Here is a 27,934-nt window from a genome sequence, read left to right on the forward strand (position 1 = left end):
ATCTATGAAAGATAAAACACCTGAGCAATAGAACCCAGCACAACAGAGTCACAGCACGGATGCCAGGCTCTGAAGCCCAGGCCCACTGCTCCAGCACTGACAAGGCAGAATGCAGAGAAGGGGTGTCAGCCTTCTGAACTCCGGACTGCTTCTCTGTGAAGCAGGCCCATCGGGCCTGAATAGTACCATGGAGTTAAGTAAGGACATCTTCCGCCTGACCTGTGGTGACATAGTAGATAGAGAGAGTATCAACCTGGAATGCTGAGGTCGCTGGTTCGAAACCCCTGGCTTGCCGAGTCAAGGCACATACAGAAAGCAACTATGAGTTGATACTTCCCACTCCTTCCATCTGCCTTGCCCTCTCTCTCCTCTCTCTAAAAGCAATAAATAAAATCATTAAAAAAAAAAAAAGTAAGCCTGTCCAGGTGGTGGCGCAGTGGATAGAGCATCAGACTGAGATGCAGAGGACCCAGGTTCGAGACCCCGAGGTCACCAGCTTGAGTGCGGGTTCATCTGGTTTGAGCGAAAGCTCACCAGCTTGAGCCCAAGGTCACTGGCTTAAGCAAGGGGTTACTCGGTCTGCTGAAGGCCCACGGTCAAGGCACATATGAGAAAGCAATCAATGAACAACTAAGGTGTCGCAACGAAAAATTGATGATTGATGCTTCTCATCTCTCTCCCTTCCTGTCTGTCTGTCCCTATCTATCCCTCTTTCTGACTCTCTCTCTGTCTTTGGGAAAAAAAAAAAAGGTAAGGAAATCTTTCAGTTTGAAAGAGAAGTGACTGGCAGAGAAGGAAGTTGTGAACGAAGAGGGGGAGGTGGCACTGGTTGGACATCAGAGAGAGGAGAACAGCGACCTGGAACTGACTGTCATTTAAACACCCGGAAAGGCAACTCCTAGGTGCACAGAAGTGTGACCTCCTGGCTCACTTCCTATGAACCCTTTCTGTTCCTTGCTTCCTTTTATTGATGTTCTTTCCAGCTTTTTTTTTTTTTAAATCACCATCATTCTTATAATAAAATCACAGACCAACCTTGACAGGAGAAGGGGCCTAAAAAAAAATCTAGTCTACTTCTTTGCCTTTCCAAAGAGGAAAGTCACAGCCGGAGAGGTTAAGAGACACAGGTAAAGCCACAGAGGGATGTCACAACACTGCAAAGAATAAAACTCGAGTATGCTGACTCTCAGAGCAGAGTGCTGCCCACAACATTAGGCTGTTATCTGAGTACAAAAATAACTCTCAGAGTAGAGAAGGTATCTTACCTTCTTTTCTCTTAGCCCTTTGCTGCTGCTATCACTCACAACAAGAAGAGCTGCTAACAGCTGCTAGTTCCACAAAACGCATGCGTCGTGTGCTGCTGTTGAGTGCTTTCTAGGGACCAGCTCTGTTCTGACCACTGAAGACAGAGTAGTAGATAAGACCCCTGCTCGTAAGACCTCAAATTCTTGTTCAGTAGCAGGGATACACAGATGAGAGACAGTCATCAACAAGAGACAAAAGACTATAATAGTTTCTAAAGTAAAAAGTAGTATGAAGACAATAAAATCACAAGGTGAGTCCCCAGAAAAGCTAAACAATATGTTAAGGTCACACCGAGTCTGGACTTAAACCCTTACATATCATTCGGGAGTCTACAACTTGACCAGTAGAGCTAGACTAAGTGATTAGGTGATTAGTGCTACAATTTGCATCACAAATGCTATGGAAGAAATGATTGATTGGATGTGACTGCATATAATCAGCAGGGTCCCTGTGTATTTTTAAAAAACTTGGAAGGGAATTCAGGGGAAGATTCTAGTACATTCTGTTGGATGGCAGATCATCCTAATGAATCTCTAGGTAGTGATTAGGAAAACGTAGCTTTTAGTTTAAGCAAATATTTTTTTTCTTTCATTCTATATCTCTATCTACTAAGACCAAAATGAGCTTAAATGTTTGCTTTCTTACTTTCCTAAATATTAAACATGGCTCTTATGCATTTTATATTCAAACACTTGTTTATTGTTGATGTCAGTGAAGATAAAACAGATCACAACACTCTCCTATAAGATTAAGTGCTCACAAAATATTCAGATATAACAAGTTAAAGCAGTTCTCAGAGTATGAGAATTCCATGAACCTCGTCCCACAGAGTCTCCCGAGAGCATCGCAGAGTACACACAAAACCAATCTTAATCTCACAGATGCCTATCTCTCTTAACAACTATCTTTAAATCTTACCTTGGCTCCTTTTTACAAGTTCTTCTCATTTTCCTAAAAGTCCTCACTCTGCATCTTCTCTCCTAATTACACGGGCTGTCACAGAACGTCACTCATCTCAAACTCGAACAGCCTGCCTCAGCCATGCCTTTAGATTCTGCCACGGAACCTGATGGGCACTACTGATTAAGCTGAAATCAAAGATTCATGAAGCCAGGTCACAGGAAATTCAGATACGCACAACATCCACCCGGTGGTTACTTGTTTCCTGCCCTTACCTATGAGGAGGGGGATCGGGTTCCAGAGACCCCCCCCCAGGAAATCCTAAGAGCCAGTCCAGGCTGCCTTGGCTGAACACACACACAGCCCTCACCACCCGCTGGACCATTATTTTTTCCTGGGCTGCCAACCCCAAATGACTCAGCAAAGGTGCCGCAATGACGAACAACCACAAGCCCCAGTGCCTGCCCTTCAGACCTGATGAGCTGCCCCTAAGTGACGCCAATGTGACAACACCTCTTTCCCCCTAAATTTAAAGGGGAGGGAAATAAAAGGAAGTAATTAGGTAGTGAGCACCTATCCAGCACTCTGAGAGATTCCTTACCTTCATTACTTCACCTTCAAACCCGCCTGAAAGGTAGGTATTATCATGCTCGTGTATTTATGCAGGAGGAAACCAATGACGCAAAGTAGCCAGAGGGCAGAAGACTTGCTCCAGGCTGGACTTTTACTCAGTGAGAGCAGAGTGGAAATTGCTACTGGAATAAAAGTCACACACAGCCACTGGGAAGTTGTCTACCCCGGTGAGGAGCAGTGTCGGCCTGGGCTGCTACCACTGGTATTTTTCAAAGATGAACAACCTTGGAAGAGGTAGAAACACATCTGACTTGTCAGCTGTCCTGACACATTCTCAAATTCACAATCACAGCCACTTGTGTCTTCAGATGCAAGCCCCAGCTGAGCTTGTCTTGTCCTCACCTAGAACAGAGCAGACCAAGTCTCTATGTCTCCCTACTAACCCAACTATTTACATCAAGACAAGTATCATATTCAATAGGCAAATGAAAGTTTCTTGCCAACAATAAGTGAATCACCATCTCATGGCCAAACAGCACTTTAGCAGCCCCAGGATTAAAAATACACACCCCCCCACATACACACGTATAATATTTATATATATTAAATAGAGAACATTTATTTTAGATTCATTCATTCACTCATTCTCAGGTACTTATCCACTTAAACTGAATGAGGGTGCTTGGAGTTACCTGCATGGTGTCAACTGTGTCTAACTCAGCCTGTAAGGATACTGCTGAGCTGATTAAGACAGTGAAAGTGAATTATTTCCAAACAGTTGCCCAAAGGGGCCGTAACCTAGTAAGCAATTGGGGCAGATGCTCCAGGACTCTCCATGGCCATGAGAACTAAGGCCAGAAATACACACAGATAATAACCTGAAAGCTCCTAACTTTTGAATCCTTCCCGTTAATGGTTCTGTTAAAAAAAAAAAAAAAAGCAAAACTTTTGTTTCCACCACCCATCCTCTCCTAGAAACACCAGGGGGAAAAAGTTCAATGGTCCTTCATCTAACAGAAAGAAAGAAGAGAAGAGAAGGCATGGTGATCCCATGCCATGGCTGGGGTTCCCCTGTCAACAATGTCTATTCTATGAAATAAATGGACCAGGCCCAATGTTGGGAGTAAACTACTTCAGCTCTCCTAAGACAAAATGTCCATTCAATTCCACTTATGAAGGAAGGCCTTCCACTAGAGAAGATGTCCATCCCAACAGGATCGGGCCAACCACAGGACTACCAAACGTGATAGTTTCCTGCTGAGCTCTCCTTGGATGCACTTGTCACATTGTAAAAAAAAAATAAAAAAATTTAAGATTTTATTTATTCATTTTAGAGAAGGGAGAGAGAGAGAGAGAGAAAGAGAGAGAGAGAGAGAGAGAGAGAGAAGTGGGGGAGGAGCAAGAAGCACCATCTCCCATATGTGCCTTGACCAGACAAACCCAGGGTTTTAAACCAGAGACCTCAGCATTCCAGGTGGACACTTTATTCACTGTGCCACCAACAGGTCACACTCACATTATAAAATTTTACATGTATTTGTATTGACTGCTTTAGAGATGAGTAATAAAAACCTGTTGTTGAGCAAATGAATGAATGGACAATCAATAAACTAAACTAAATCCTTCAAGAGTAGAAACCAGTTGAACTCAGTGGGCCAGCACATAGCAGCCAAGCTGTAAGCACATAAAGAATTTGGACTCTTCTCACTGAGGCAGCCTGAATAATTAGAGTGTCCCTTGGAATAGGAAGGGGACCAAAGGGAGGTAAAATCCAGTCAAGACTTTACACAAGGCTGCTACTATAAAAGAGTGAAGGCATAAATGAAGCAACTGCTTACAATGTTCGGTTTTTATTTTTCATTTTCTATGGATTTTAGTAAAACACATGGTCAGCACATGTATATTAACCTCGGTGTAATGTCAGATATACATGTTTTTTACAACATTGAAAAAAACCTGAATTAAAAGCGGTACAACACAATATCATTACTTAGTTGTATAAATGCAGGCATGTTCCAGAGTTTCCATTTCCTTAACTGCCAAGTGGACATACTCATTAATTACATCTGCCCCATAGGATGCAGGAAGAAATGACGTAATGGACTGTCATGACACAGGCATGTTATTGGAAGGCTCAGTGTGTACCAGGCACTACAGTAAGTGCCGGGCAAACACAAAGAATAAGAATACTCTGAACCTCCCCCCTGGGCTCCAAGGTCAAGGCTGCACAGTCAATGGCTCCATAAACGGCATGTGTGGCCTGCCTTCACAGGCTGTCAGTACCCTGCATAGAGAAGGGCCATTTCTGCTGGCGATCCTCCTTCGGCTCTTAACTTCCACCAGAGCCAAGAAGAGGAAAGACTCAAACACCACAACAACTGCTCTGGCATCTGACAGCTGCTGAGAGAGATCCAGCTAATACCCTCGTCTCCCCCTCCCGTCCCCCGTCCACCCCTGGGGGATCTTGGGAAGATGTCAGAGCAACAAATGCATCTGCATTCCAAAACACCCACACTAATTAAATAAAGTCTTGCTCTCAACTTGGGAGAAGTCCACAGCCCACAGTCAAGCCTCAGCTGACTCCCCAAGTCATATCTCTCTTCAAATCAGAATGCAAAACATCACTTTGACAAATTTCCAGATTTCAGAAAATAAACCTATTCCCTTTTAGCAATATGCCCAAGTAACTTGTTTTTCAAAGGTCAGTAAAGGCTACCCACTATCTGCAGGCTATACCTGGGCCCCAGCTCAACCAGCAGCCAAAATATCGCTCCCAATGGATCCTACAGTCTAAGTCCTCGTTTTGGAACAGTTCAACCACTCTCCATCTATGTATGCTAAACCTGACTCAAATAGAGACCACCCTTAGAAGAATCGCGCCTCTGATGTCTGGGCATTTACAATCTGATAGAAGACACAGTGTTAAAAAAGAAAAAACCCAACAGGCTTAAAGCCGACAAACAAAGCATTACAAGAAATTCAGATTTACATACTTGATATATGAGGTGGTAATTATTCACTTCAACAGAACTTGCTTTGCAGAATTATTATTATTTTTTTTTATTTTATTTTTTTTGTATTTTTTCTGAAGCTGGAAACGGGGAGAGACAGTCAGACAGACTCCCGCATGCGCCCGACCGGGATCCACCCGGCACGCCCACCAGGGGCGATGCTCTGCCCACCAGGAGGCGATGCTCTGCCCCTCTGAGGCGTCGCTCTGCCACGACCAGAGCCACTCTAGCGCTTGGGGCAGAGGCCAAGGAGCCATCCCCAGCGCCCGGGCCATCTTTGCTCCAATGGAGCCTCGGCTGCGGGAGGGGAAGAGAAAGACAGAGAGGAAGGAGGGGGGCGGGGTGGAGAAGCAAATGGGCGCTTCTCCTATGTGCCCTGGCCTGGAATCGAACCCGGGTCCCCCGCACGCCAGGCCGACACTCTACCGCTAAGCCAACTGGCCAGGGCTGCAGAATTATTTATAATAGAACTTCATGAAAATCAAATTTCCTTACAGTCCTTCTTTTGTTAGATTATTTGTTCATTCCATAGATACATATTTACTGAGCTCCTATGAGGCTGCCCACAAAGAGCCTGGCAGGCACTTAATCAAACAAACGCTAGATGAAACCACTCTGCCCTCACACCTTACAATTCAGAGTAGAGGATACAACAGGACCACGTGAGCACAGTTTAGGAACACAAATGTAATAAATTCCCGAGGCAGAAATACTTCCTAGAGGAGAGGATGACGAAGCAGAGATGCCAAGGAGATGAAGGACTATGGGTGGTAAACTGGGTCCATGTCACAAAAAGGGAATTCTATCTGAAGGAACAATGTCTACAAAGACCTGAAAATAAAAGAAGGCCTTGAAGGGTTATTTTGGCTGAAAGCAGAGACCTAGAAGTGGAGGTAAGTGAAGAAGGGGAGGAGGGGCGGAGCAGAGCACACCGGCTGCAGAATTAAAGAGAAGGAGCTGGGAGGGAGTCAGGTAGGAGACATATAGGAGGATGCTTGAATAACAGCCAATAGATGCTGATGGCCTAGAGAGGTGGAGAAGAGACAGATTTAAAGAACGTTCTCTCCCAAGGTGGGAAAGCCTTGTGAAACTGGAAGGTACCAACCCTCAATGCAAGAAGCAGAGTGAGAGAAACTGGTTTGGAGGGAAAGATGATGAGTCCATCCCCGTGGAAATGCCCATTCACCAGCCGGATGTATGAGCCTAAAGCTCAGAAAAGAAATGAGGTCTGAGATACAAATGTGAGAGTCAGCACCATACAGGAATAATTAAAGCCGAGAGAGTAGATGAAATAGCCTAAGAGAGTATATGATTCATGAGGAGGAAAGACAGGGTGTGGGAAGGAGAAGGAGGAGGAGGAGAAATAAAAATCCCACAGTTAGAACCTTAAGAACACCAATAGTGAAAAGACAGATCAGAGAAGCCCATAAATTATAAAAACTCATCTAGAGAGCCCATCATTAGATTGGAAAAATCATCTCATAAGTCATCAAAGAAACAACAGACCGCTTGTCCAGCCTACACTAACTAAAGGAGAAGACTCTGAGACATCAGAGACTATGAAAAAAATAACTTTTATTTACTAATGATGACACAATTTTTCAAGTACATCTACTTAATTTTGGCTTCCAAGATGAAGAAGAAATGCATACTCTCCATTTAAGAAATAAGAAAAGAGGCCCTGGCTGGTGGGTCAGTGGATTGAGCATCAGCCCGGCGTATGGACATCCCACGTTTGATTCCTGGTAAGAGCACACAGGAGATGCGACCATCTGCTTCATCCCCTCCCACCCCCCCTTCTCTCCCTCTTCCCTTCCTGCAGCCAGTGGCTCGACTGGTTCGAGTGCAGCCCCAAGCATTGAGGATAGCTCTGTTGGAGTGTATCAGCCTCAGGTGCTAAAAATAGCTAGGTACTTGAGCATCAGCCCCAGACAGGTTGCCAGGTGAATCCTGGTCGAGGTGCATGCAGAAGTCGGCCTCACTGTCTCCCCTCTGGAAGGAGGGAAGGGAAGGGAAGGGAAGGGAAGGGAAGGGAAGGGAAGGGAAGGGAAGGGAAGGGAAGGGAAGGGAAGAGAAGGGAAGGGAAGGGATGAGATGAGGAAAGAAGGAAGGAAGGAAGGAAGGAAGGAAGGAAGGAAGGAAGGAAGGAAGGAAGGAAGGAAGGAAGGAAGGAAAGAAGAAAGAAAGGAAGAAGAACGATACTGACTGAGGCCCAGAGAGATTACATAACCTGCCTAGAACCATACAGAGAAAAAATAAGCAGACCCTGAGCCTCTATACCATGCTGCCTCAGATGGCCCCATGGACTGGAGCTAGGGCAGTTGTCCTAGAAAGAACCATTACCCTGCCTGCTGTCAAAGACAGAAAAGGCCTGCCTGAGTTTTCTGGCTTCATTGATGAAGATATGGCTCCATCTTGGGCGAAGATGAACTCCCTGGGACATGATGTAGGTTGAACACATAGTCTAGTTGTGGGGGATCCATATTCCAGAGCCATTTTGCCACTGACCAGCTTCATGGTTTTGGGACTTTGTGTGCTCAAAGTTGAAATGACCACACAGAGAAAACTCGATTCTCGGAGACAGACTTAGAAACAGAACCAGAGCTGTAGGTCCTGACAGGGAGCAGCAGCTCAGTGCGAGAGAAATAAGGCAATGTGGTGGTGAAGTCTAGCTCCTAGGACCCTCCTCTCCTTCACTCCTCAGACTTTTGTGTTTTTGTTTTTGTTTTTTTGCTTTAGTCTGAATTCCATATTCTACTGGAATTATTTTGTGTACGTTGGCCTCCTTCACAGGCTGTGGGCTGTGAGTGCCTCCATTTCTGCACCCAGCATCCTGTACAGCCCCTCATTTCTACGTGTACCCAACAAATGTTTATTGAACCATAAAAATCACTTCTGAGTGCCCTGGCCGGTTGGCTCAGTGGTAGAGCGTCAGCCTGGTATGCAGGAGTCCCAGGTTTGATTCCCAGCCAGGGCACACAGGAGAAGTGCCCATCTGCTTCTCCACCCCTCCCCCTCTCCTTCCTCTCTGTCTCTCTCTTCCCCTCCCGCAGCCAAGGCTCCATTGGAGCAAAGTTGGCCTGGGCGCTGGGGATGGCTCCATGGCCTCTGCCTCAGGAGATAGAATGGCCCTGGTTGCAACAGAGCAATGCCCCAGATGGGCAGATCATCGCCCCCTGGTGGGCATGCCGGGTAGATCCCGGTCGGGCGCATGCGGGAGTCTGCCTCCCCGTTTCCAACTTCAGAAAAATACAAAAAAAAAAAAAATCACTTCTGAGTTAGCTACAGTATCAGCCTGATCTGTCTGAATGCTAAACAAAAGGCGTGGCAACCAACAGGACTGTTGGAAAGCAATGCAAGCATGGAGAAGTCACTTGAGAGGGAAAAGAATCTTTCAGGATCACTGAGGACTTTCTGAATGGCAGACCACTTTTTACCCTGCTCGCCTCGAAGACCTGCCCTGTCTTCTGACACGTGTGACTCTAAGTTCCTCCAGGGAGAACCCGTGAGGTCCATGTAGATAGTACAAAGCTAGGGCTTCCCTCAGAATCTGGAAGGAACAGCCCAAGTTACTAATATTGAGTCTTTATTAATTAATGACAGTGACCAAATATTCTCTCATCTTCACTGAAGAGAAAACAAATGAACAAGGAGTTTGAACTGTTCAGGACTGCAGATAGATCCTAGGTAAGACTTTCTCAAGAGTATGGTTTGAGGATGTAAAGAAGGAATCAAGAGAGATGGTACAATCCTCTTTCCTGAGAACGCTTTCTTTTCTTTTTAAGTGAAATTGTCACATGTCTGGAAGATGTGGATCATCACACACGTAGAGAAAACATACGTTTTCATCCAAGCTGAGGGCAAACCACTCTCTGGAGAAGCTCCATCTGCCCACAGTGACGTTTACTCTCCCCCTTCCTGCCAACCGTGAGAATCAGCAACAAGGTCAGAAAGAGCTCTGGGGTGTCATGAACCAGCTGGAGGACAAGGGCTTGTCGGATCAAGGCAGGCTGCTCCGCGGGGTCAGACCGGCCCTAACACAGGACACGCTTGGGCTCTGGAGCGCATGAGGATGAGGCTACACGGCATCTTCTCTGATGAGAGGGCTCCCCATTTTGGAGAAGTATCTCAATCTGATGGTCCCTCCAGAAGCAGTGCTTCAGAAATTCATTTTTTTTTCCTTATTTCACAGACTCACCAGTTTCCAACCTACAGACCTATGTTCTCCCTTACCTTCTGCTGCAACAAGGTAAAGAAAAGGTTATAGGAAAGAAAAGAAGTCCCTCAGTTAGAAAGAAACTGAGTGCTTGGCTGGTGGTGGCACCATGGATAGAGCGTCAGCCTGGGACGCTGAGGTCCCACGTTCAAAACCGCAAGGTTTCCAGATTGAGCATGGGATCATCAACATGATCCCAAGGTTGCTGGTTTGAGCCCAAAGGTCACTGGCTTGAGCAATGGGTCACTAGTTTGGCTGGAGCCCCCTCCCCATCAAGGCATATATGAGAAGCAATCAATGAACAACTAAACTGCTGCAACTACATGTTGATACTTTCCATCTTTCTCCCTTCCTGACTCTGTCTCTTGCAAAAAAAGAAGGAGAAAGAGTAGAAGGAGAATAAGGAGGAGAAGGAGAAGGAGAAGGAGGAGGAGGATGAGGAGGAGGAGAAGAAGAAAGGAAGGAAAGAAGGAAGGAAGGAAAGAGGGAGGGAGAGAGGGAGGGAGGGAGGGAGGGAGGGAGGGAGGGAGGGAGGGAGGGAGGAAGAAAGGAAGGAAGGAAGGAAGGAAGGAAGGAAGGAAGGAAGGAAGGAAGGAAGGAAGGAAGAAAATCTGAGTGAGAACAAATGCAGGGAGAGAATAACATGCTACTGATGGTTGACTTAGCATGATAAAATGATCAGCTGCTTTTCCCTCACCTATTATCCAAAAGTTTTATATTAACTTACTTTTCTACTAAACACAATATTCACTGACTTTCATACATAAAAATTTACTTTAAGACAACGAGCTGAAAAGTCCTTGGAGAGACTCAGAAATGTGTCACTAACCTAAACACCCACTGTCTTCCAGTATTTTCCTAATATGCTGGGGTAGATATTGCATGGGTCATCCCATGCCCCCATCCCCAAACCAGGCCCCTAGGCAATTTCTGTTTCCATAGTTGCAAAAGAAGGAAAAAACCAAGTGGCTGATTAATTGTTGTGTTTTTTTTGGTGGGGGGGGGGGGCTCTTTACTCATCTTCCACATTTCCTGACTAAACTTGCTAACTAAAAGCAGCGACACTGAAAACCTCTGTGGTCAGATGGTGGAAGTTAAGAGGCACCAGGCTGGGAACAAGCATTATCATGACACTGTGCTAACATGGAGAGACCTGAAAAAGAACAAAGAAGTTCCAGAGATGTGACAGAAATGGCCCAGACTCTACACAGAGGCCTGAGTGCCAGGCTACCGCCCAGATGTGCTATCATGATCTACGAATCAGGCTTGAAGAAGCCATCTCAACCCAATCAGGATAGGGACAGATTCTGTGGAAGAAAGGCAACTCATTACCTGTCCAAAACAGTGTATCAGGGCCTCAAAAGAAAAAGCTGTACATGTCCTTATCTCTCTCCTCTTCCACCACTGGTCATCGGTAAGGTACATTTTCCTGCTGATGATTCTGAACTGTGTTATCTACTCAAAAACCCAGACAATCTTCTGAAAACCGAGGAGAATATCTAAGAGCAGGACTATCTCTAGGAAGTGGCACATGGCCACCCACAGTGGCATGTGAGGGTGGCAGGCCATTGCAGGATATCTCTTATCGCCAGCTCAAAGCATCGCCACCTTGCCTCCCTCCCCGCACCCGAAGGTCCACATTTGGTTTCCACTCTGTGCCCCTGATGGAAGCTTTTCCATCTGCTCTGGGAGAAAAAAAAAAAAAAAAAAAGATTCCTCAGGCTCTAAAATCACAAGGCAAGAGCACACAGCACACCCCACACCCCAAAATATTTAAAAGCTGTATCTTCCTTCACACGGGTACAACAGGCCCCTGGCGAGTCACTGCGCTGATTCGGGCTATGGAGGAAAGAACCGAACCACACAAGGGCAAAGGTTCCAGGAAAAGACTCCATAAAGCACTTGTACATAGCAACCCAGCAACCCAGCAACCACCCGGGCTCTCGCGCAGGCCAGGCCCGGTGGCTCACCCACTGGGGTCAGGAAGGAAGTTCCCCTCTGACAGCCTGGCCATCCAGAACCTCAGTGAGAACCGCAGAGCTACCCTAAAGCAATTAATAGTGGCCATCATAGCAACTGGTGGTGTATAGATCATCCCTGGGAGAAACCAACCAAGCAGGGCAGAGTTATCTCCTGCTTATCTGCCCCAGAGTAATCCCAGTCTTTTGCCTGACAAGTAATTGTCACCCGCAAGTGCATATCCACCATGGAAACTCTCACAACACCAGCTGCCAGAGAGAAACCTTGCCAGAGTGAATCAGCCCACGGGGCTCCATCGCTACCTTCTCAGTTTCCACAGATTGTCTGAATCTGGAAACCACATCTACAGGCAGAGGTTAGCTGCTTCTCACAGCACAGTGCACCTAGGCCTGTTGGCATCAGCCTCACACATGGCTGAGCCTGCCCACGACCCCTCCACGTTTTCCCTCTGTGGCCTCCCTATCTTTCTGATCTCATTCTACCTTCCTTCAGAACCTCCCCCTCCACCTATACAGCTATCAAACACACAAGGGCCGACTGTTTCCAGGCCCTGGAGAAATGGTACAGCATCCGGTGCAAATCTTACTCTCGTCTCTGATCAGGCAGGAGCAAGTTAACCTCTGAACTTCAGGATCTTTGGCTCCAACACCCACATGGAATTTTGTTGCGGGGATTAAACGTGATTGTGCATTTAAGGTGCTTAGCAGAAAACCTAGCATAAACTAAGACACAGTCGCTGTCCCCAAGGAACTATGGGTCAGGTGGAGATTTCTGCTAGTGTAACCTTACCCAGCACTGATTAATTAGTTAACCTGCTGACAAATCCCAGGTTTCTTTTGCATTTGTTTGGTGCTTTATGTTGAGTTTTTTTCTCTCCCACACTCCCCCATGCTCCTCATACGTGGCACGGTCCGCACAGGGCATTTCAGTTCCCCTGAAAACTGAGCTGAAACTGGAAGCTGAAACAGAAGACGTGCTCTAAAGGTAAGAGGAAAGGAATAAAGAGTAAAGATTAATATACCAGAGATGTACGTTCACCACCTGCAAACCCACACTCCAGGTAGGCTGGCACCTGCTAGCCAAGCAGGCTGAGCAGAATCAGGGAGGCCCCACGTGAGGTCAGAGGTGCAGCTAAGCAAAATCCCTGAGGCTCACCCTGGACGAGGATAGCTCAGTTGTGCAGAATGTCCTCCTGGTACACAAACATTGCCGATTTGATCCCTGGTCAGGGCACATACAGAAATGGATTGATGTTTCTGTCTCTGTCTCTCTCCCCCTCTTTCTCTAAAATCAGTCAATCAAAAAAATTTAAACCCTGAGGCTCCAAGTTGACAAGACTCTAGCTACCCACCTGCTAGACCAGGGGTCGGGAACCTTTTTGGCTGAGAGAGCCATGAATGCCACATATTTTAAAATGTAATTCTGTGAGAGCCATACAACGACCTGTGTACATTACGCATTATCCAATAAAAATTTGGTGTTGTCCCGGAGGACAGCTGTGATTGGCTCCAGCCACCCACAACCACGAACATGAGCGGTAGGAAATGAATGGATTCTAATACATGAGAATGTTTTATATTTTTAACATTATTATTATTATTTTTTTATTTAAGACTTGTCTGCGAGCCAGATGCAGTCATCAAAAGAGACACATCTGGCTTGCAAGCCATAGGTTCCCGACCCCTGCCCTAGACTGTGAACAGTCCTGACAGGTAGGTATCTTATACAGAAGAGGGGACAGAACAGCCAAGGGGAAAGCTGGTGTGAATGGTGTCCCTAAAGAGTGAGGCCTGGGGAGAGACAGCCAGAGAACTGCTTCTGCGTGCCTGCAGTTAGCCATCCATACCTGCTCACCTGTCACCTGCCGGGGTCAGCTTTCCTGTCCCCTCCAGGGGACGGCAGGATGCCATCCTAGAAAATGTGGCACCATCTCATTTCTGACTTTGCCACTATCCAGCAGGTCAGAGAGGAGCACTGACCTCAGTCTGGGTTTTGAACAAGCGTTGCAACCATTTCTCCCACGGGATTTCGGGAGAAACGCAGTACTCATTCTTAGAGCTTGCCACGTCAACTTCAGATGGCATTACGCAAAGAGCTCAGAGAGCTACGCAGCCAGAAAAATAATAATAATTATTATTATTATTATTATTATTTAAAAATAACAGTACCATCTTATGTTAAATGGTGGCTAACACGATTCCCAGGCAAACCACTGGAAGATCAACGCAAGGCTCTGACCTCTACCTCACCTCACCATCCAGTCCACACAGAATAGCAAGAATTAATTCAAATGCCACTCAGATTACATATCTCCCAGGTCCCAGAACTTACAATGGTTCCCCACTTAGTTGAATCCTCCTTGTATATAAAGCACCCAGTCTAGAGAATCTCAACACATCTTTGTTGGCTGCCAGATTCATTGACATTCAAACTGTCCTGTAGTTTGTTAGGCCATTACCTCCCCACCTTCAATTTCTCATCTCCCTCATCAAGACCACACTTGGTCATCCATCCCCATCTTGAAGCCAAAATACTCACACTGCTTTCACCAAATAGGCATTTGATCCCCATTCAAAACTCAGACTCTAAAAAAAAGTAGATTCCAGGTTGCCTAGGGCTGGGGAGATGAGGAATATGGACATTAAGGGTAATATAAAAAGGAACATGTATGTTTCAGAGGTCATAAAAATGTTCTAAAATTCACTGTGGGGACAGTTGTACATGTTTATACTAAAACCATTGAATTGTGTACTGTAAAAATGAGTGAATTGCGTGGCATGTAAATTATATCTCAATAAAGAAAAAAGAAAAGCTCAGCTCTGAACTTACCTCCTCAAGGAAATTTTCCCTTACTCATAAATAAAGATAATTCTATCCAAACAGTACAGAAAAAGGAATCACTCATTCACTATTATATTATTTATCAACAAACATCTATGGCTCACAGGAAAGGGCAAGGACAGTGTTAGACAGTGAAGATACAAAGATGAACCAGACAAGACTGAACTTGGAATGTTTCCGTGCTAAACTCCTGGGTCCTTGGATCCCCAAGCCATGCTAATACATTGCCATTTTCTCCACTGCTTTCTTCCCAGGGTTAACAAGAAGAAAGGGGTCTCCTGGTCCTCTTTGTATTTTGTGTTTTCAATTTAGTAGTTAAAACCCAAAGGTTATGGCCCTCTCAGCCCCTACTTTGCCTTCTTCCACATCAGCAAGAATGCCATGGCAGACCTAAAGGTGCTTTTCTCTGTATGTGGGGAGGTAGATTTGGGGTGGGGTATGTGAATAGGAGACTCCATGCTGGGCCACCACAGTATGCTTAATCCCTCCAAAGCCACACCATAGCAGAATCATTTTCCAACTGTCATTTCCAAATCCTGTAATGTGTGAGGAGTCTCACGTGTGGCTTCAGGTGAGTACATAACCTCCTTCTCTCAAACACACACCCACTCCATGTGAGACACTCACGGAACCATGACAATACTTCTTCACCCCTGCACAGCAAGGGGAAGTTTATAAACCATTTTCACTTGTATTACTCTTAAGATCTCCCATTAACCCACAGATATCCCTTTCACAGACGGAGAAGGTGAAACACGTAGAGTTCAAGTGAGGTGTCCAACTCTCCAAAAACAATAAATCATACAACTTTTTTTTTTTAAGTAATAGAACTTAAATTTAAACCTAAGTCTTCCGACTTTAAGACCAATTTTCTTTGTATTCTTTTGCTTCTAAATGCCATGTCCTTCTAAGGGAATCCTGGTGTGCATCTACCTTGATTGTTTCTTTTCTTTCCAAAAAACTTTCCATTTCCAAGGACTAAAAAATGATGGGGTTTTGTTTGAGCCACAATCCAGATAGGATCCAACCGGAGTCAGCATAACTGTGGTTAAGAGTAGAGATTTAAGTTGGACAAATTTGAGTTTGAATGCAGAGTCTACCTTTTTATACATATACACATGCACTCTTCTAATGCAACAGGAACCGTCGTTTAAAAGAACTGTCTTAGTCTGGGCTTCATAGCTTAGTTGTTTAGAACATCACTCTGATGTGCAAAGGTTGTGGGTTTGATCCCCAGTCAGGGCACATATCAATGTTTCTATCTCTCTTTCTCTTCCTTCTCTCTCTCTCTCTCTAAAATCTATCAATAAATAAAAAATTTTAAGTTTCTTACTCCAACAGAAATGAAGATTCCACTGAACCCTTAGACAATTCTCAAAACCAGGGAAGCCTCTCTTAAATCTAAACAAATCTACCCCATCCCCACCCTGGCCAGCAATATAGAACTTTCCCCATGTTCTGTCCTCAGCCTACATGGCAGAATTTCAAGATCAGAACCAGGTCTCCCACATTTGAAGAGAAAGCTGACAAACCATAATGAACTATTTTCGTTCAAGATTAGCTCCCACCAAGACTGCCCCATTTCCCTGTACTCTGTGAAAGAGACAGCAGGCTGTATAGTACCAGACAAAAAAACCTGTTACCCCATAGGTCCACAAAGAGCCCCAGAAGAGGGGTGGTGAACACACAATACAGTGTACAAATGATGTGTTGTGGAACTGTGTACCTGAAACCTGTATAGTTTTGTTAAGCACTGTCATCCTAATAAATTTAATAAAAAAGAAAAAATTGTAGCCCCAGAACAAAGCTTTCCACCTACATCTGCAGGAATAACCACAGCCAATCACTGCGCCCAAGAAAAGAGAAACCCTGGGAGGCGAGGGATACTCTTCCTCTGTATGACCCCGCTCATTCTGCAATGTCCTTTAAGACACATGGCTCGCGCTGTTCTTACACCTTTGTCTACCTTGTTTCCTTTTCCTGGTGGCATGTCCCGACCTCTTACTTTTCCTATTATTTTCTACTGCTGATCTGTATTCATCATGGTTTGAGTTTCTTCCTTCCGGAAGTCTTTCTGCTCTCTTTTCTTATATAGTCAGCACCACGTGACATACATAGTATGTCTTCCAATGGTTCCATCTCTTCAATACAGGTGAAACTCACAGATCTTAATTTCTACACCATCCCTTTTCTCAACTTCCACATCCCCTCATTCTCCTAGCAAACCCCCAGTCCCCCCCCCCCCATACACACACTCCCTCCTGGAGCTCACAGAACATTCCATAAGTACCTAGTGAGGTGAGATTAATGAAATTAAAGAGATTAGGAGGGGGAGTTCCAGGGAAGGTGGCCAATGGCTCAGTTACCCCAGTAAGGGCACAGACCACTGTTAAGAGGGCCTTAGAGTCTGAAAGTAAATGGATGAGCTCCTCCACGAGGCCATGGGCTCGGCTCAAACACGACTCCCAGCCAAGGCTGTGTAGAGCTGCCCTATGGCTTTCTACACTGATTGTATAGGGAAAGCGAACTTCCCCCACAAGTCTGATGCCACATCGACTCAGGCAAAAAGGCTGCTGGCACACACCACCGTGGCATGGACCAGGTCTCGATGTCTAAAGACTCAGAAAAGGCAACCTGGTGCTGCCAAAAATAAAATAATAAAAATCGAAATGGAGTAGACAAATATTAGTCTAAGTGGAGAAGTCACTTAACGTCTCTCCCTTTCTGCTATATATCCATCTGTAAAATGGGAATACTAGCGGTATCTACCTCAAAGAGTTTTTGTGAGGATTACATTTAGAGATAGAGAGTGAAGTGCTCACCATTAAGACCACACCTGATAGAGGTGCAATAGATACCTGCTATGGTTTTTATTATTCATTTTGCTGTGAGGATCAAACGAGATGGAATGCAGCATGAAGCCCCTTGCAGATGTGTTCGATATACTACATAGTCACTAGCCCCTAGCTCTGGGCTGGGGAAATGGGTACAAGAATGGAAGCTCAAGTGCCACTAACCCTTGTGCCAAGCGCTTCAGTGCCTGAAGCTCAGTGTGGTGCTGGGCTTCTGCGTTTCTCCCAAGTTTCCGCCAGGGAGCCCCGGCGCCCCAGCCGGCTCTGGGAGGGGGAGGAGGGCAGGGGAAGAAAGGCCGGGGCAGAACAGAGACGTACCTGCTTTCACTGCACTCCTTCCGCTCCCTCACCCTCAGCCACTTGCGGAGGAGGAACCGTTTTCGACGCGGGGAAGCACTGGGTGTGGAGCAGTTGGACCAGGGGGTGTCCTCGTCGCTGGAGGGCGTGATCTCGATGGCTGGCAGCTGCAGAAACTCCTTGCCAGGAGCCAAGTCGCCGGGCAGGTCCCTGGCCAGCCCAGCCTCTAGGCTCTGCTCGTGCACGTTCTTGGTGCGGCGCATCTTGAAGCGCCGGCGGCGGAGCGTGGGGGTCGACGAGCTGGACCAGACCGGGCTGCCCTCGGGCGCGCCCTGCGTCTGGGGCACCTGCAAGGCGGGCAGCTGCAGGTTCTCCATCAGGTTGGCCGCCGGCATGGGTCCCCGTCGCTGCCGCGCTCCCTCCGGCCGCGTCCTGCTCCCCCTCGCCCGGAGCGATCGGGCCTCTCACGTTGGGCAACGCTCGCGGTTTGAGCTGCAGGAAGATCAAGTTTCCCCTCCGGAGCGCCGCCGGGAGGAAGCTCCAAGGCCCCAGGCGCGGCCGCCGGGAGTCTAACTTTTCCGCGCGCGCGTGTCCTCCGCCGGCTGTGCCCGCCGGCCCCCGGCGCCCTCCTGGGGCTCCGCGCGCGCCCGCTTGTTTTCCTTCCGCGGCTCTCGCTCGCCGGCTGGCGTCTGTGCCCGCTCCGCACTAGGCAGCCCGGCCCCCGGAGGCGGCTCAGCAAACTCCCAGCGGATTGCGCGCGGCGGACCAGGTCGCAGAGCCGGCTTGGCGCTGCAGGGAGGCAGAGAGCAGGGAGAGGCGGAGGTGGGAGAAGAAGGAAAGAGAGAGAAGAAACCAGACGCTGGAGAAAAATTCAAAAAGAGGAGGAGCAGAGGGTTAAGGGGGGGGGGGGGGTAAGAGGAGGTCATATCTGTCCAGAAAGGGCAAGCCTGGCAGTGACTGCTAGTGTAACTGTACACGGGTACCTTGGGAGGGACTTACACGGATACCTTGGGAGGGACTCTACCTCCGGGAAAAGGCTGCTCCAATCAGCCTAATGAAATAGGATCACAAACCAAACTTTCTCAAAGCGACAATTGGCCGGGCACTCCCCGATTTTTCTGGGGGAAGAGGACGGGCACGCGGAGGAGGGGGGGAACCAAGGAATTGAGTCGTCACCCTGCAAGGCCACCCCTGATCCACGGTTTAGGGCGACTTTTCACACTGGCTCTCTTCTTCGCAGAAAGTGCTTTCTTTTAATTATTTGGTTGCAGGTGGGGGCACAAGAAGCCTGGGCATAGTCAACGGAAAACAGCAAGTTTCCTGGAGGCTGCTTCCCAAATGACAAGTTGAGAAGAGAGGACAGGTCTGTGGAATAAGCTGTGACAGCAGACATAACATACCAAGGAAGGACAGACATACGATCTGAAAGACACACAACACAGAGGACCAGTTAGGAGAAGACACTGCTCCCTGTACATCTTGAGCTAGCCTGTCAATACTACAGCCCCATCCCAGGCAAAGAGTCAAATTAGAGGCTGAGCACCCAGACGCAGAGCATCTAGCCAAGCCCTGGGATACCCCAGGGAGCTGAGGATGTTTCCTTTCCATTCTGGGGGATCATTTAATTCCCTATCAACCTGCAAGGGACATGGACTGGGTCACACGAAGTCTAATAGGTCCCAAGTCATAGGACCTAGAAAGTTGGGGTCAGTTCTTCAGTGTCCCAAGCTGTGCTGCCTGCCCACTTTCTCCCTAGACCCAGGTAACAACCTGAAAAATTGTCTGTAAAAGGGATCCAGCCTATTGAGCATTCTCTGTGAAGACTGAGTCTAAACCAGCTTAGTTTTAGAGCAGAGGCTATGCGGCCCATTCTCTTTCCTCTCTGCTCAGTTCATTTGCCTCCCCAGAAAGTCCTACAAATGAGAACTGAAGTAGATACATACTATAGCTTTCAAATAGACCAGGAGGAACACACGCACAAAAAAATGCACCAGTAAGCCACTACCCTTCTCGGGCCCTGTGTGAGTTAGAAGCTGGTGCTCAGCTCTTCTGCCAACAGGAAGTTCATGGGAACATTTCACAAGTGTCCCAAAGCTGAAGGAATCACATCCCTAAAGGTCATTAGAACTCACTGCAAGGAAATACCTCCCTGCAGTTCAGCAAGACATCAAGTATGACAGCTGGCCGTGGTCCATCGTGCCCTGCAGTGGCACATGGAGGGGAGTTAAAGGCGTTGTGACATGCATGTCCTCCACGAGACAACAGGAAACGGGGGAGTACTTTTGTTCAGAAGAGAGAGCTACTGTGGCCAAAAAGCGAAAGCCAGGCCCATCCATAAATGGCTCCACAGAACATGAGCTCCGTCTTATTTCTGAGCCTCCACATCCGGCGACTGGCCCTCTCCAGAGTGCTTTAGTGTCACTCTATTTTAACTTCCGGATGTGGCACAGAAAGGGAAACCCCTTCCCATCAGGTGTCAGGCCTGGCAAGAAGCAGGATACTTCTTCCGGCTCCTGGAATGACAAGGAGGCTGAGCTGTAACTCCAAACTTCAGGATCTGGAGCTCAACCAAGGCACTACAGATATGCTCAACGCCTTGGATTTCCTCCAAGGACAAGTGCTTTGCAGAGAAGCAGATAACTTCCCAGCTCAAGGAACCTGCCTATTGAAGAGACTGGGATCTCAGGTGTTTACAGAGAGAAGGGAAGCTAGGATACTACCATTCACTTGGACGCCAAAACACCAAACACACAAACGAGCAGAACAGGAGGGTCCATAATAGAAGCCAAAAGATTGGAGAGATATTTTGGGGAAAGGGAGATTCCCAGGGGAGCAGACCCCACTGAAGTTTATGGGGAGCACTCTGAATTTAAAGATGTGCCTCCCAAAAAGAGTAGTCACCAGCTTCTTCTTCCCATACACTCCAGCCACTCTTTCCACCTGCAGTAGATTCTGGAGCTCAAATCTAAAACCCTGAGGGATTTCATTTAAGCTTCGGGCACAGGAGGAGTTGAGAATGATCATTTAATGTCACCCTACCCGAGGAAAAACCTCCTCCAAATGAAATCTGAAATGGTGTCCCTTGGCTGAGAAGCAGACGCCCAGTTAGAGCCCTGTCGTTCCTCATTTCTACCTGCAGTCCCTCCTTTGCTTCAAGCCATAACTTCTTCATCCATCAGAACCCTATTGGAAACACATCCCCTCCCCCACCTCTAGCTGTTTCTGTTTACTATTTACTAAGGCCATAACGAGTCAGAAGACAAAACAGACACTGCTTTGAAAAGATGAAGTGCCCTACAATTGCGAGTCTTCACTAAGGTTTAGACTCGAAGCACCATCAGGGGTGAACCAAGTTTCTCCTTCCTTTGATTCTCTCCAGTGTCCTGTTCATTTCGTTTGTATCATAACCTTTTATAATGGCTTTCATACATAGTGTTTTATCTGTCCAGCAACCTAGGAGTGAGGTAAACTTTACCCAAGGGTTTAGATAAATAACAATACTCAAAGGCAAAGCCAGAACTTGGACCCGGGTCTTCTGGAACCAGTTAGAAGCCCCCTCCAAAGTCTTCAACAAATGGCTGAGCTCTAGAAAGCAGGTTCCCAGCATTTTTCTAGCCCTGATTTTAGTTGGATATATCATGAAATAACATGTCAGTTATTTTATTGAGAAAATGGAAGTGGCAAAGTTTTGAAAAACTATTTCCCAAAACAGCTGGTATCAGGGGGTCAAGACCAAAGAGGTTCCGTGACCTGCTTCAGAATCTCAGCATTCCTCCCCACCCCCCACATGGGGCTCTCAGCAGAGCCCTGGTTTCTCTGGGAAACTGACCTCACCTCTGGACTCCCAGACAGGTGGTGGGTAGCATAACCTGGCCTCCCCTTCCCCCACCCGGCTGCCAGGCCTCTGACTTTAAATGCAAGGAGCTCATATTACCACGCGACTGTTGTTTATATTCTCAGCTGTCCAGGCTCCCTTTTCTACAGACACAAGACACCCAACACCTGTCTATTACTTCTGAAGACCCACAAACGACATAGTCCATTATTCAGCCGAAACTTCCAGGAGGGACTAGAAGTGAAAAATAGCAGCTTGAAGCTTGATTTCTCCTCTGTTCACATCCAAGTGAGAGTGAGGTAAAGGGGCGGGTGTGGCCCCCACCCATCATCATCTCACCTGCCCAGGGCTGCCTAAGAGCTCAGGCTGGAGTGGCCCCTCCAACTCTGGTGCTCTGTCACACACAGAGACTCTGCTTCCCAACAGAGTCGCACCCCCACACCACAGTCAGCATGGCCAAAGCCAAGGCTGGCCCACGTACAAGAGGGAAAGAAGCCGGCAGTGGGCACATGTGAAGTGGAACTTGTTGCTATCGGGAACACAGGAAATACTGATGGAAGTGTGACAGATGCTGTGAGAGCAGTATTATTAACTTGTCTTCAAATACAAAATGAAGGATGGCCAGATATTATCCCCTGGCTCTCCTTCTGTTGCTGAGCAAGAGGAAATGAGTGTGTGCAGAGCTCCGTGCGGAAGTCAGGCTAGCTGAGAACCATTTGCTGAGACTCAGTCGGGTCATGGACTTGAATGCATGACCACAGGTGGTCAGCAAGTGGCTTTCTCTGAACGTCTTTAAAGGTAACCCGAGCCTAGTTAGAGGCAGTGACAGGAGACTTTTCTCTTAAAGGCCCAGTCCCCACCCTGTCACTATGGGTCTGTAAGGCCCAGTTTTTTTCTATTAAAAAAAAAAGCACCATTCATTTATGCCTAAAACAAAGTTCATTTGAACCAATACCTTTCTGGCCCAGGGCATTTTAATTGTTGGATACCAAGTGCCTTCCTGAATCCACAAGCAGCTTTAATATCTTGCATAGTAAGAGAGAAACACAGGGATCAAACAGTAGGGTGATGGGACACAGAACTGGGCATGGGGAGTAGGGGGCAAGAGAAAGCACTGGGGAGAGTGAGCTGCAGCCCGGCCCCACAGTATCTCGTTTCTGGACTTTCTCAAGCCCCTACCTCACTCCCCGGGCCGAGCAAGCTCCCCAAGAAGTCAGAGGGAAGCACACTATGTGTAGCTGGAGGAGGTGGAGTGCTACAAACACAGTTTACAGAAAACACAGTTGACCGGCCACCATGTCCAGCTTCTCCTCCCAAGGAAGAGGGAGAAAAGGCTGCAAGACTTCTCTGGAGTCTCAGTTCCTGAGGACAGAGGGCTGATGAAATCTCTCAGCCCTGGGGAATGCACAAGGTTGCCAGAGCCCTTCGGTTAGCCTTCAGCAGGGGCCAGGGTGAGCAGTGACGTCACCTCAGGAGGACAGTCACCAGATAAGCCTCCCTGGTTTGATTGCTTATCAAAAGGCTTAGGCGTCCAAGAAGCACGTTTGCACAACATTTGGCTTCCCCTGGTCCTGACACGAAGATGCCAACGCACAGACCAGCGTCATCTCCTGTCCTCTGAATTTTACGAGGACAATCTTTGTGCAAACCCGCACTTCCTGAGGTTGCTCCATCCATCTGCTTGTCACCCATCTCTAGGGAGGCAGGTGGCATGCTCGGGGTTCCGCCACTTTCCTGGGAAGATTTCCCAAATACTATCTGCACTACCTAATAGTATTATTTGAGTGCACAGACCCAAAGGCAAGCTGTTTCAGATCTCTTCCCTCCACTGACTAGCTGTTTGATTTGTGGTTAAGTTCTTTAACTTGTTTGTGACTCAGTTTTCTCATTTGTAATACCTCCCTTCTGGAGTTGCTGTGAGGATTAGAACAGTGTGGTGCACGAAAAACAGGAATAGGAGGTGTTTCATAAATGTTCATCTTTTATGGATGAACTAACTAAGGCTCCTGTAAAATTCACTTGTTAAAAAGCAGGACTATTCCTGGTGATTTTCAATTCAGTTTAACTCTGTAAGGAATTGTTAGGCATGAGCATTGTGTGGGCCCCCTTCCTGAGTGCCAGAGATACAGCAAGACAAATGAGTAAGACATAGTGTGTGCATTCAAACACACTGACTGGCGAGGTCAAGGTAATTAAGTGCAAAATATAAGTGTACACAGGTGTCAGCAGAAAGATAAGTTTTAATTAGAGGAAAAGAGGTGGTCTAAGCAGGCTATGTGGAGGAATTGGTAGTTAACACAGTATGAATTTCAGTGGAAAAGAAAAATAAGGCGTTCTGAAGTAAAGAAAAAGTTTGAGTAAGGCGCTAAGGAATAAAAATTCATGTAGAGGTTTTGAAAATAGGGAGAGACCTTGGCTGGTTTGCTCAGTGGATACAGCATCAGCCCAGAGTATGGATGTCCTGGGTTCGATTCCCAGTCAGGGTACACAAGAGAAATGACCATCTGCTTCTCTCCCCCTTCTCTCTCTCTTTCCCTCCCACAGTCAGTGGCTCCATTGGTTCAAGTGTCAGCCTCAGGCACTGAGGATAGCTTGGTTGATTCAAGCATTGATCTCAGATGAGGTTGCTGGGTGGAGCCCAGTAGAGGCACATGCAGGAGTCTGTCTCACTATCTCCCCTCATCTCACCAAAAAGAAAGGAAAGGAACGAGGGAGGAAGGGAGGGGAAATAGGGAGAGAAGTCAGGGCATATGGAAGGACACAAGAAGGGGTTAGGCTGGGCAAACAAGAGGGTCAGGGTATAGTGAGTGTTCAAAGTTTAGATTTTATTCTTCAGACAATGGGATGCAATTCAAGTTTTCTTTTAGGGGGGGTGAAGGTGGCAGTAACATTATACACCTGTATTTAAAGAACATCAGTACTGGTGACTGTGAAGTATGCACAGGAGAAGCAAAGATCAGACAGACAGAGGCCAGTTCAGAGCCTTTTATTAAATCAGTCCATATTTTTGGAATATCGACTCTGTGCATGGCAAAGAGTTCAGGTAAGAGATGGAGAAAGTCTGAAATAAGTAGAAGGAAAACATGGAATGAGGAGGGGGAGCAAGGCAAAGAAAAGGCCTGTGGAGATGTATTCAGAGATGTAAATTGGAGGAAAACCAAGAATGAGTGATGAGTCGAAGTCAAGGGAGGAAAGGAGCCAACATTTATTGAGTGATGACTGCAAGCCAGGCCCTGGGCTCTACATTTTATACACAGAATCTCATCGGACCCGCCCAGCCACCCAATATAGACAATGAAAGCGCCATTGGAGGATGGGAATAGATGTTAAAAGGTCACGTGCCCCCAAGTCACACAGGTAGTAAGTAGAAGATGAGCAGAGATTTCAACAAGGGTCTTTAAAACTTTACAACTCACGCTTTTCAGTTACAGCACATTTCAAAAAGATAAATGATGCTGAATGCTGTAATGAAGTCAGGCAGGAGGAAGACTGATATAATTCTATTAGATTTTGTAATTAGGTCTGAGAGAACAATTTCAGGGAGGGATACGACTGCTAGACATTAAAGGGTAAGTGGGGAATGAATAAACGGAGGCTGCAGTATGACACTGCTCTTTCCAGAAATCAGGTCGTAAAAGGAATGAGAGACATCTATTTTTCTCTCCAACAATCTGTGTTACACACACTTCTAGGACCTGGAGTTAGAATGTGAAAAGGAGTGTGTGTGTGTGTGTGTGTCTTTTATTGTTGGTATATGTATATTTCAAAGGAAGAAAGTGTAATGGTGTGATTATGCCATTTAAAATGACATTCTGCCTATATCTGCTAAGAAAATTGAAGCTTGGTAGTACCTGACAATCTAGCACATCAATCAAAAAAGCATTTAATATGCCCAAACTCTAACCACACTGTCATACTGGGTACTGTAAAGGATTTCTGAAAGTTTCTATAAAACTATTCATTTAATCCTCAAAATAATTTTCAAGTGCCTGGCAAAAATGACCCTGACCTCAGATGCTTCAAATCAGGCAGAAGGGAAAAGCAGAAAGCCAATCCAAGAACTACAAATTGGGAAGAAAAGACACTTCAATAGAAGCCCAGAAGAAGGAGCTTTTGGTACAGAGAGAACTTCACCGAGGGAGCAGTACCTATCCCAGGTGAGCAGTTTTCCATGTGGACCGAGAGGGGGCATGTCCAGGCACAAGAACCACCTGTGCCAAGGCGTTGACTTTTACAAAAGACAGCATGGTGTGCTCTTGGAATTACAAGAAGACAGTTTGACTGGATCCTAATGCTCTTGGGTGAGGGATGAGACCAAGAGATATACCTACTATCAATCTTCTTTCATTCACCCGTTCAAACATGCATTTATTGAGCAGGCCACATTGTAGGTGCTGGGAAACGGGTCCCACAAAAACACTTCTGTGTCCTGGAGACATTCACATTCCGGTGATCACAAAATTCCAGAAGGACGGAACAGAGATTTTGAAGATCTGGTCTAATCACCACTTTATCTTTACTTGTTGCTTCTGGTTTTGAAATTAGAAAATGGAGATACAGCCCCCCCCCCCATTTTTTAACAGATATTTACTAAAATCACATACCAAAAAGGCAAGGTTTCACAGGTGATAAAGGGCTTTGTGTGCAAAGACCAAGACTCTTGAGTGGGAAGCTGAACTCACTGGAGGAGATTGGCTTCAGAGCTTTGCGAACTGATTCTTTCGAGTGCTAAAGCCACCACTTGAGCCTTTTATTACTGAGCAGAACTCACCTCCCTTAAATCAGAAAACTAGCGCCTTTTTACAGGCAGGCTGACCGGGAACCAAAGAGGCTGAGATGCTCTGAGCAGCACAGGCCTGACTGCTTCCAGGGTTGAGCAGAACAATGGTAACTGACATATAATGCTGAAACTGTACAAATTGCCCAAGTTGCCTATGAGATAGAACAACCTACTTGCCAAGCTCCAGGGGGATGTTAGTTTTTACGCACCATTGCAAACAAAAAATGGGAATTGTTTATTAATGCACAGAAAGGGGCTGAAGAAGGCTGGGCTCAGCGGAGGAATTTTAATAGTGGCCCCTGTGACCCAACTCTGGGCAGCCATTCCGAGCTGTTTATCTTCCTGCCAGGAATGCATCTGGAGGGAGTAAGTGGAAATAATTCACTCCTGTAAAATTCTGCATTTGGCGTGGGATCCTGCGTTGATGAAAGTCACACTGTCGGAGGTTGCTATTTTTTTTTAAGAATAGCCCCTTCACCTCCACCCTGGTTGCACTCCTGAGACGTCCTTATGCACCAGTACATGCCTGGCCCCACCCCTTGTCTAGGAGCTGAGGCTGGACCACCGCCCTCACAATTCGCCTCAATCCAGTGACTGCATGGCATTTTAAAACTCTGAAATTGGGATTTGGAGATCAGTTATGCTGAGTGAGCCCTAAAGTCTCCTACTCTGAGTCTATGAACTATAAAGTTGAAGGAATTCACTGTAAGCAACCCTTGCGTATGAAAATACAGAGTTTTTTTAAAATGTATGAGTTGGAGTGGTCATATAATACCAATCATTTGTTTCACAAAAAGGAGTCATTAAAATAAATTCCCTTTGCATGTATGATCATTATTATTCTATTAATCAACTTTGATAAGTCATACTCTATGAGGAAGACACCTGTTGAATAACTTAAGAGTATCCAAGTAAACACGAAATGTCACTAAACATTGAGTGACCCTGTTTCTCTGTATTTTTAGAAAAAGAAAGCACTTCATTTCCCGTCCCTTCAACCACTCCCTAGATGTAAGCTGGTACTTTTGGAAGACATTAACCCTGTCTGAGAGTTGGAGAGTTTGATGAGCAAGACCTTCCTTAGGTGACAGAACTATAGGCCTGAAGCATTAGATATTCAGAACAGTGACCACCTCCGTTCACAGAGGAGAAACTGAGGCACTGGCGAGCTAAATCGTGAGCCAAGGTCATATAGACTGGAACTCAAACTGCTTTCTGTAAACGAAACATCTTTTGATCAAGTTCTCCCTTAATTACTTTCAGCCAGTATTATTTTGGACGTACTATTTCTGTTACTGGACCACTTCCGTGCATCCTGGAGGTAGGTGGTGGCAGAGGGGATGG

The 27,934-nt window shown here is 46.5% G+C and overlaps 1 protein-coding gene across 2 annotated transcripts in view; it reads right to left on the reverse strand.

Moving 5' to 3' along the window:
• The window catches only part of GRAMD1B (GRAM domain containing 1B), a 188,024-nt gene that overhangs the window by 158,569 nt on the left and 1,521 nt on the right, over positions 1-27,934 (reverse strand). The window contains exon 2 of one of the 2 annotated variants that reach the window (XM_066259799.1): positions 17,997-18,764. In XM_066259799.1, the coding sequence (XP_066115896.1) occupies positions 17,997-18,370 (374 nt within the window). In that variant the 5' untranslated portion in view covers positions 18,371-18,764. Of the gene's footprint in view, positions 1-17,996; positions 18,847-27,934 lie in introns of those variants that run through there. The other variant, XM_066259800.1, reaches the window with a different exon arrangement.

The sequence above is a fragment of the Saccopteryx bilineata genome, chromosome 2 (assembly GCF_036850765.1).
Source record: "Saccopteryx bilineata isolate mSacBil1 chromosome 2, mSacBil1_pri_phased_curated, whole genome shotgun sequence".
NCBI classification, from domain to species: Eukaryota; Metazoa; Chordata; class Mammalia; order Chiroptera; family Emballonuridae; genus Saccopteryx; species Saccopteryx bilineata.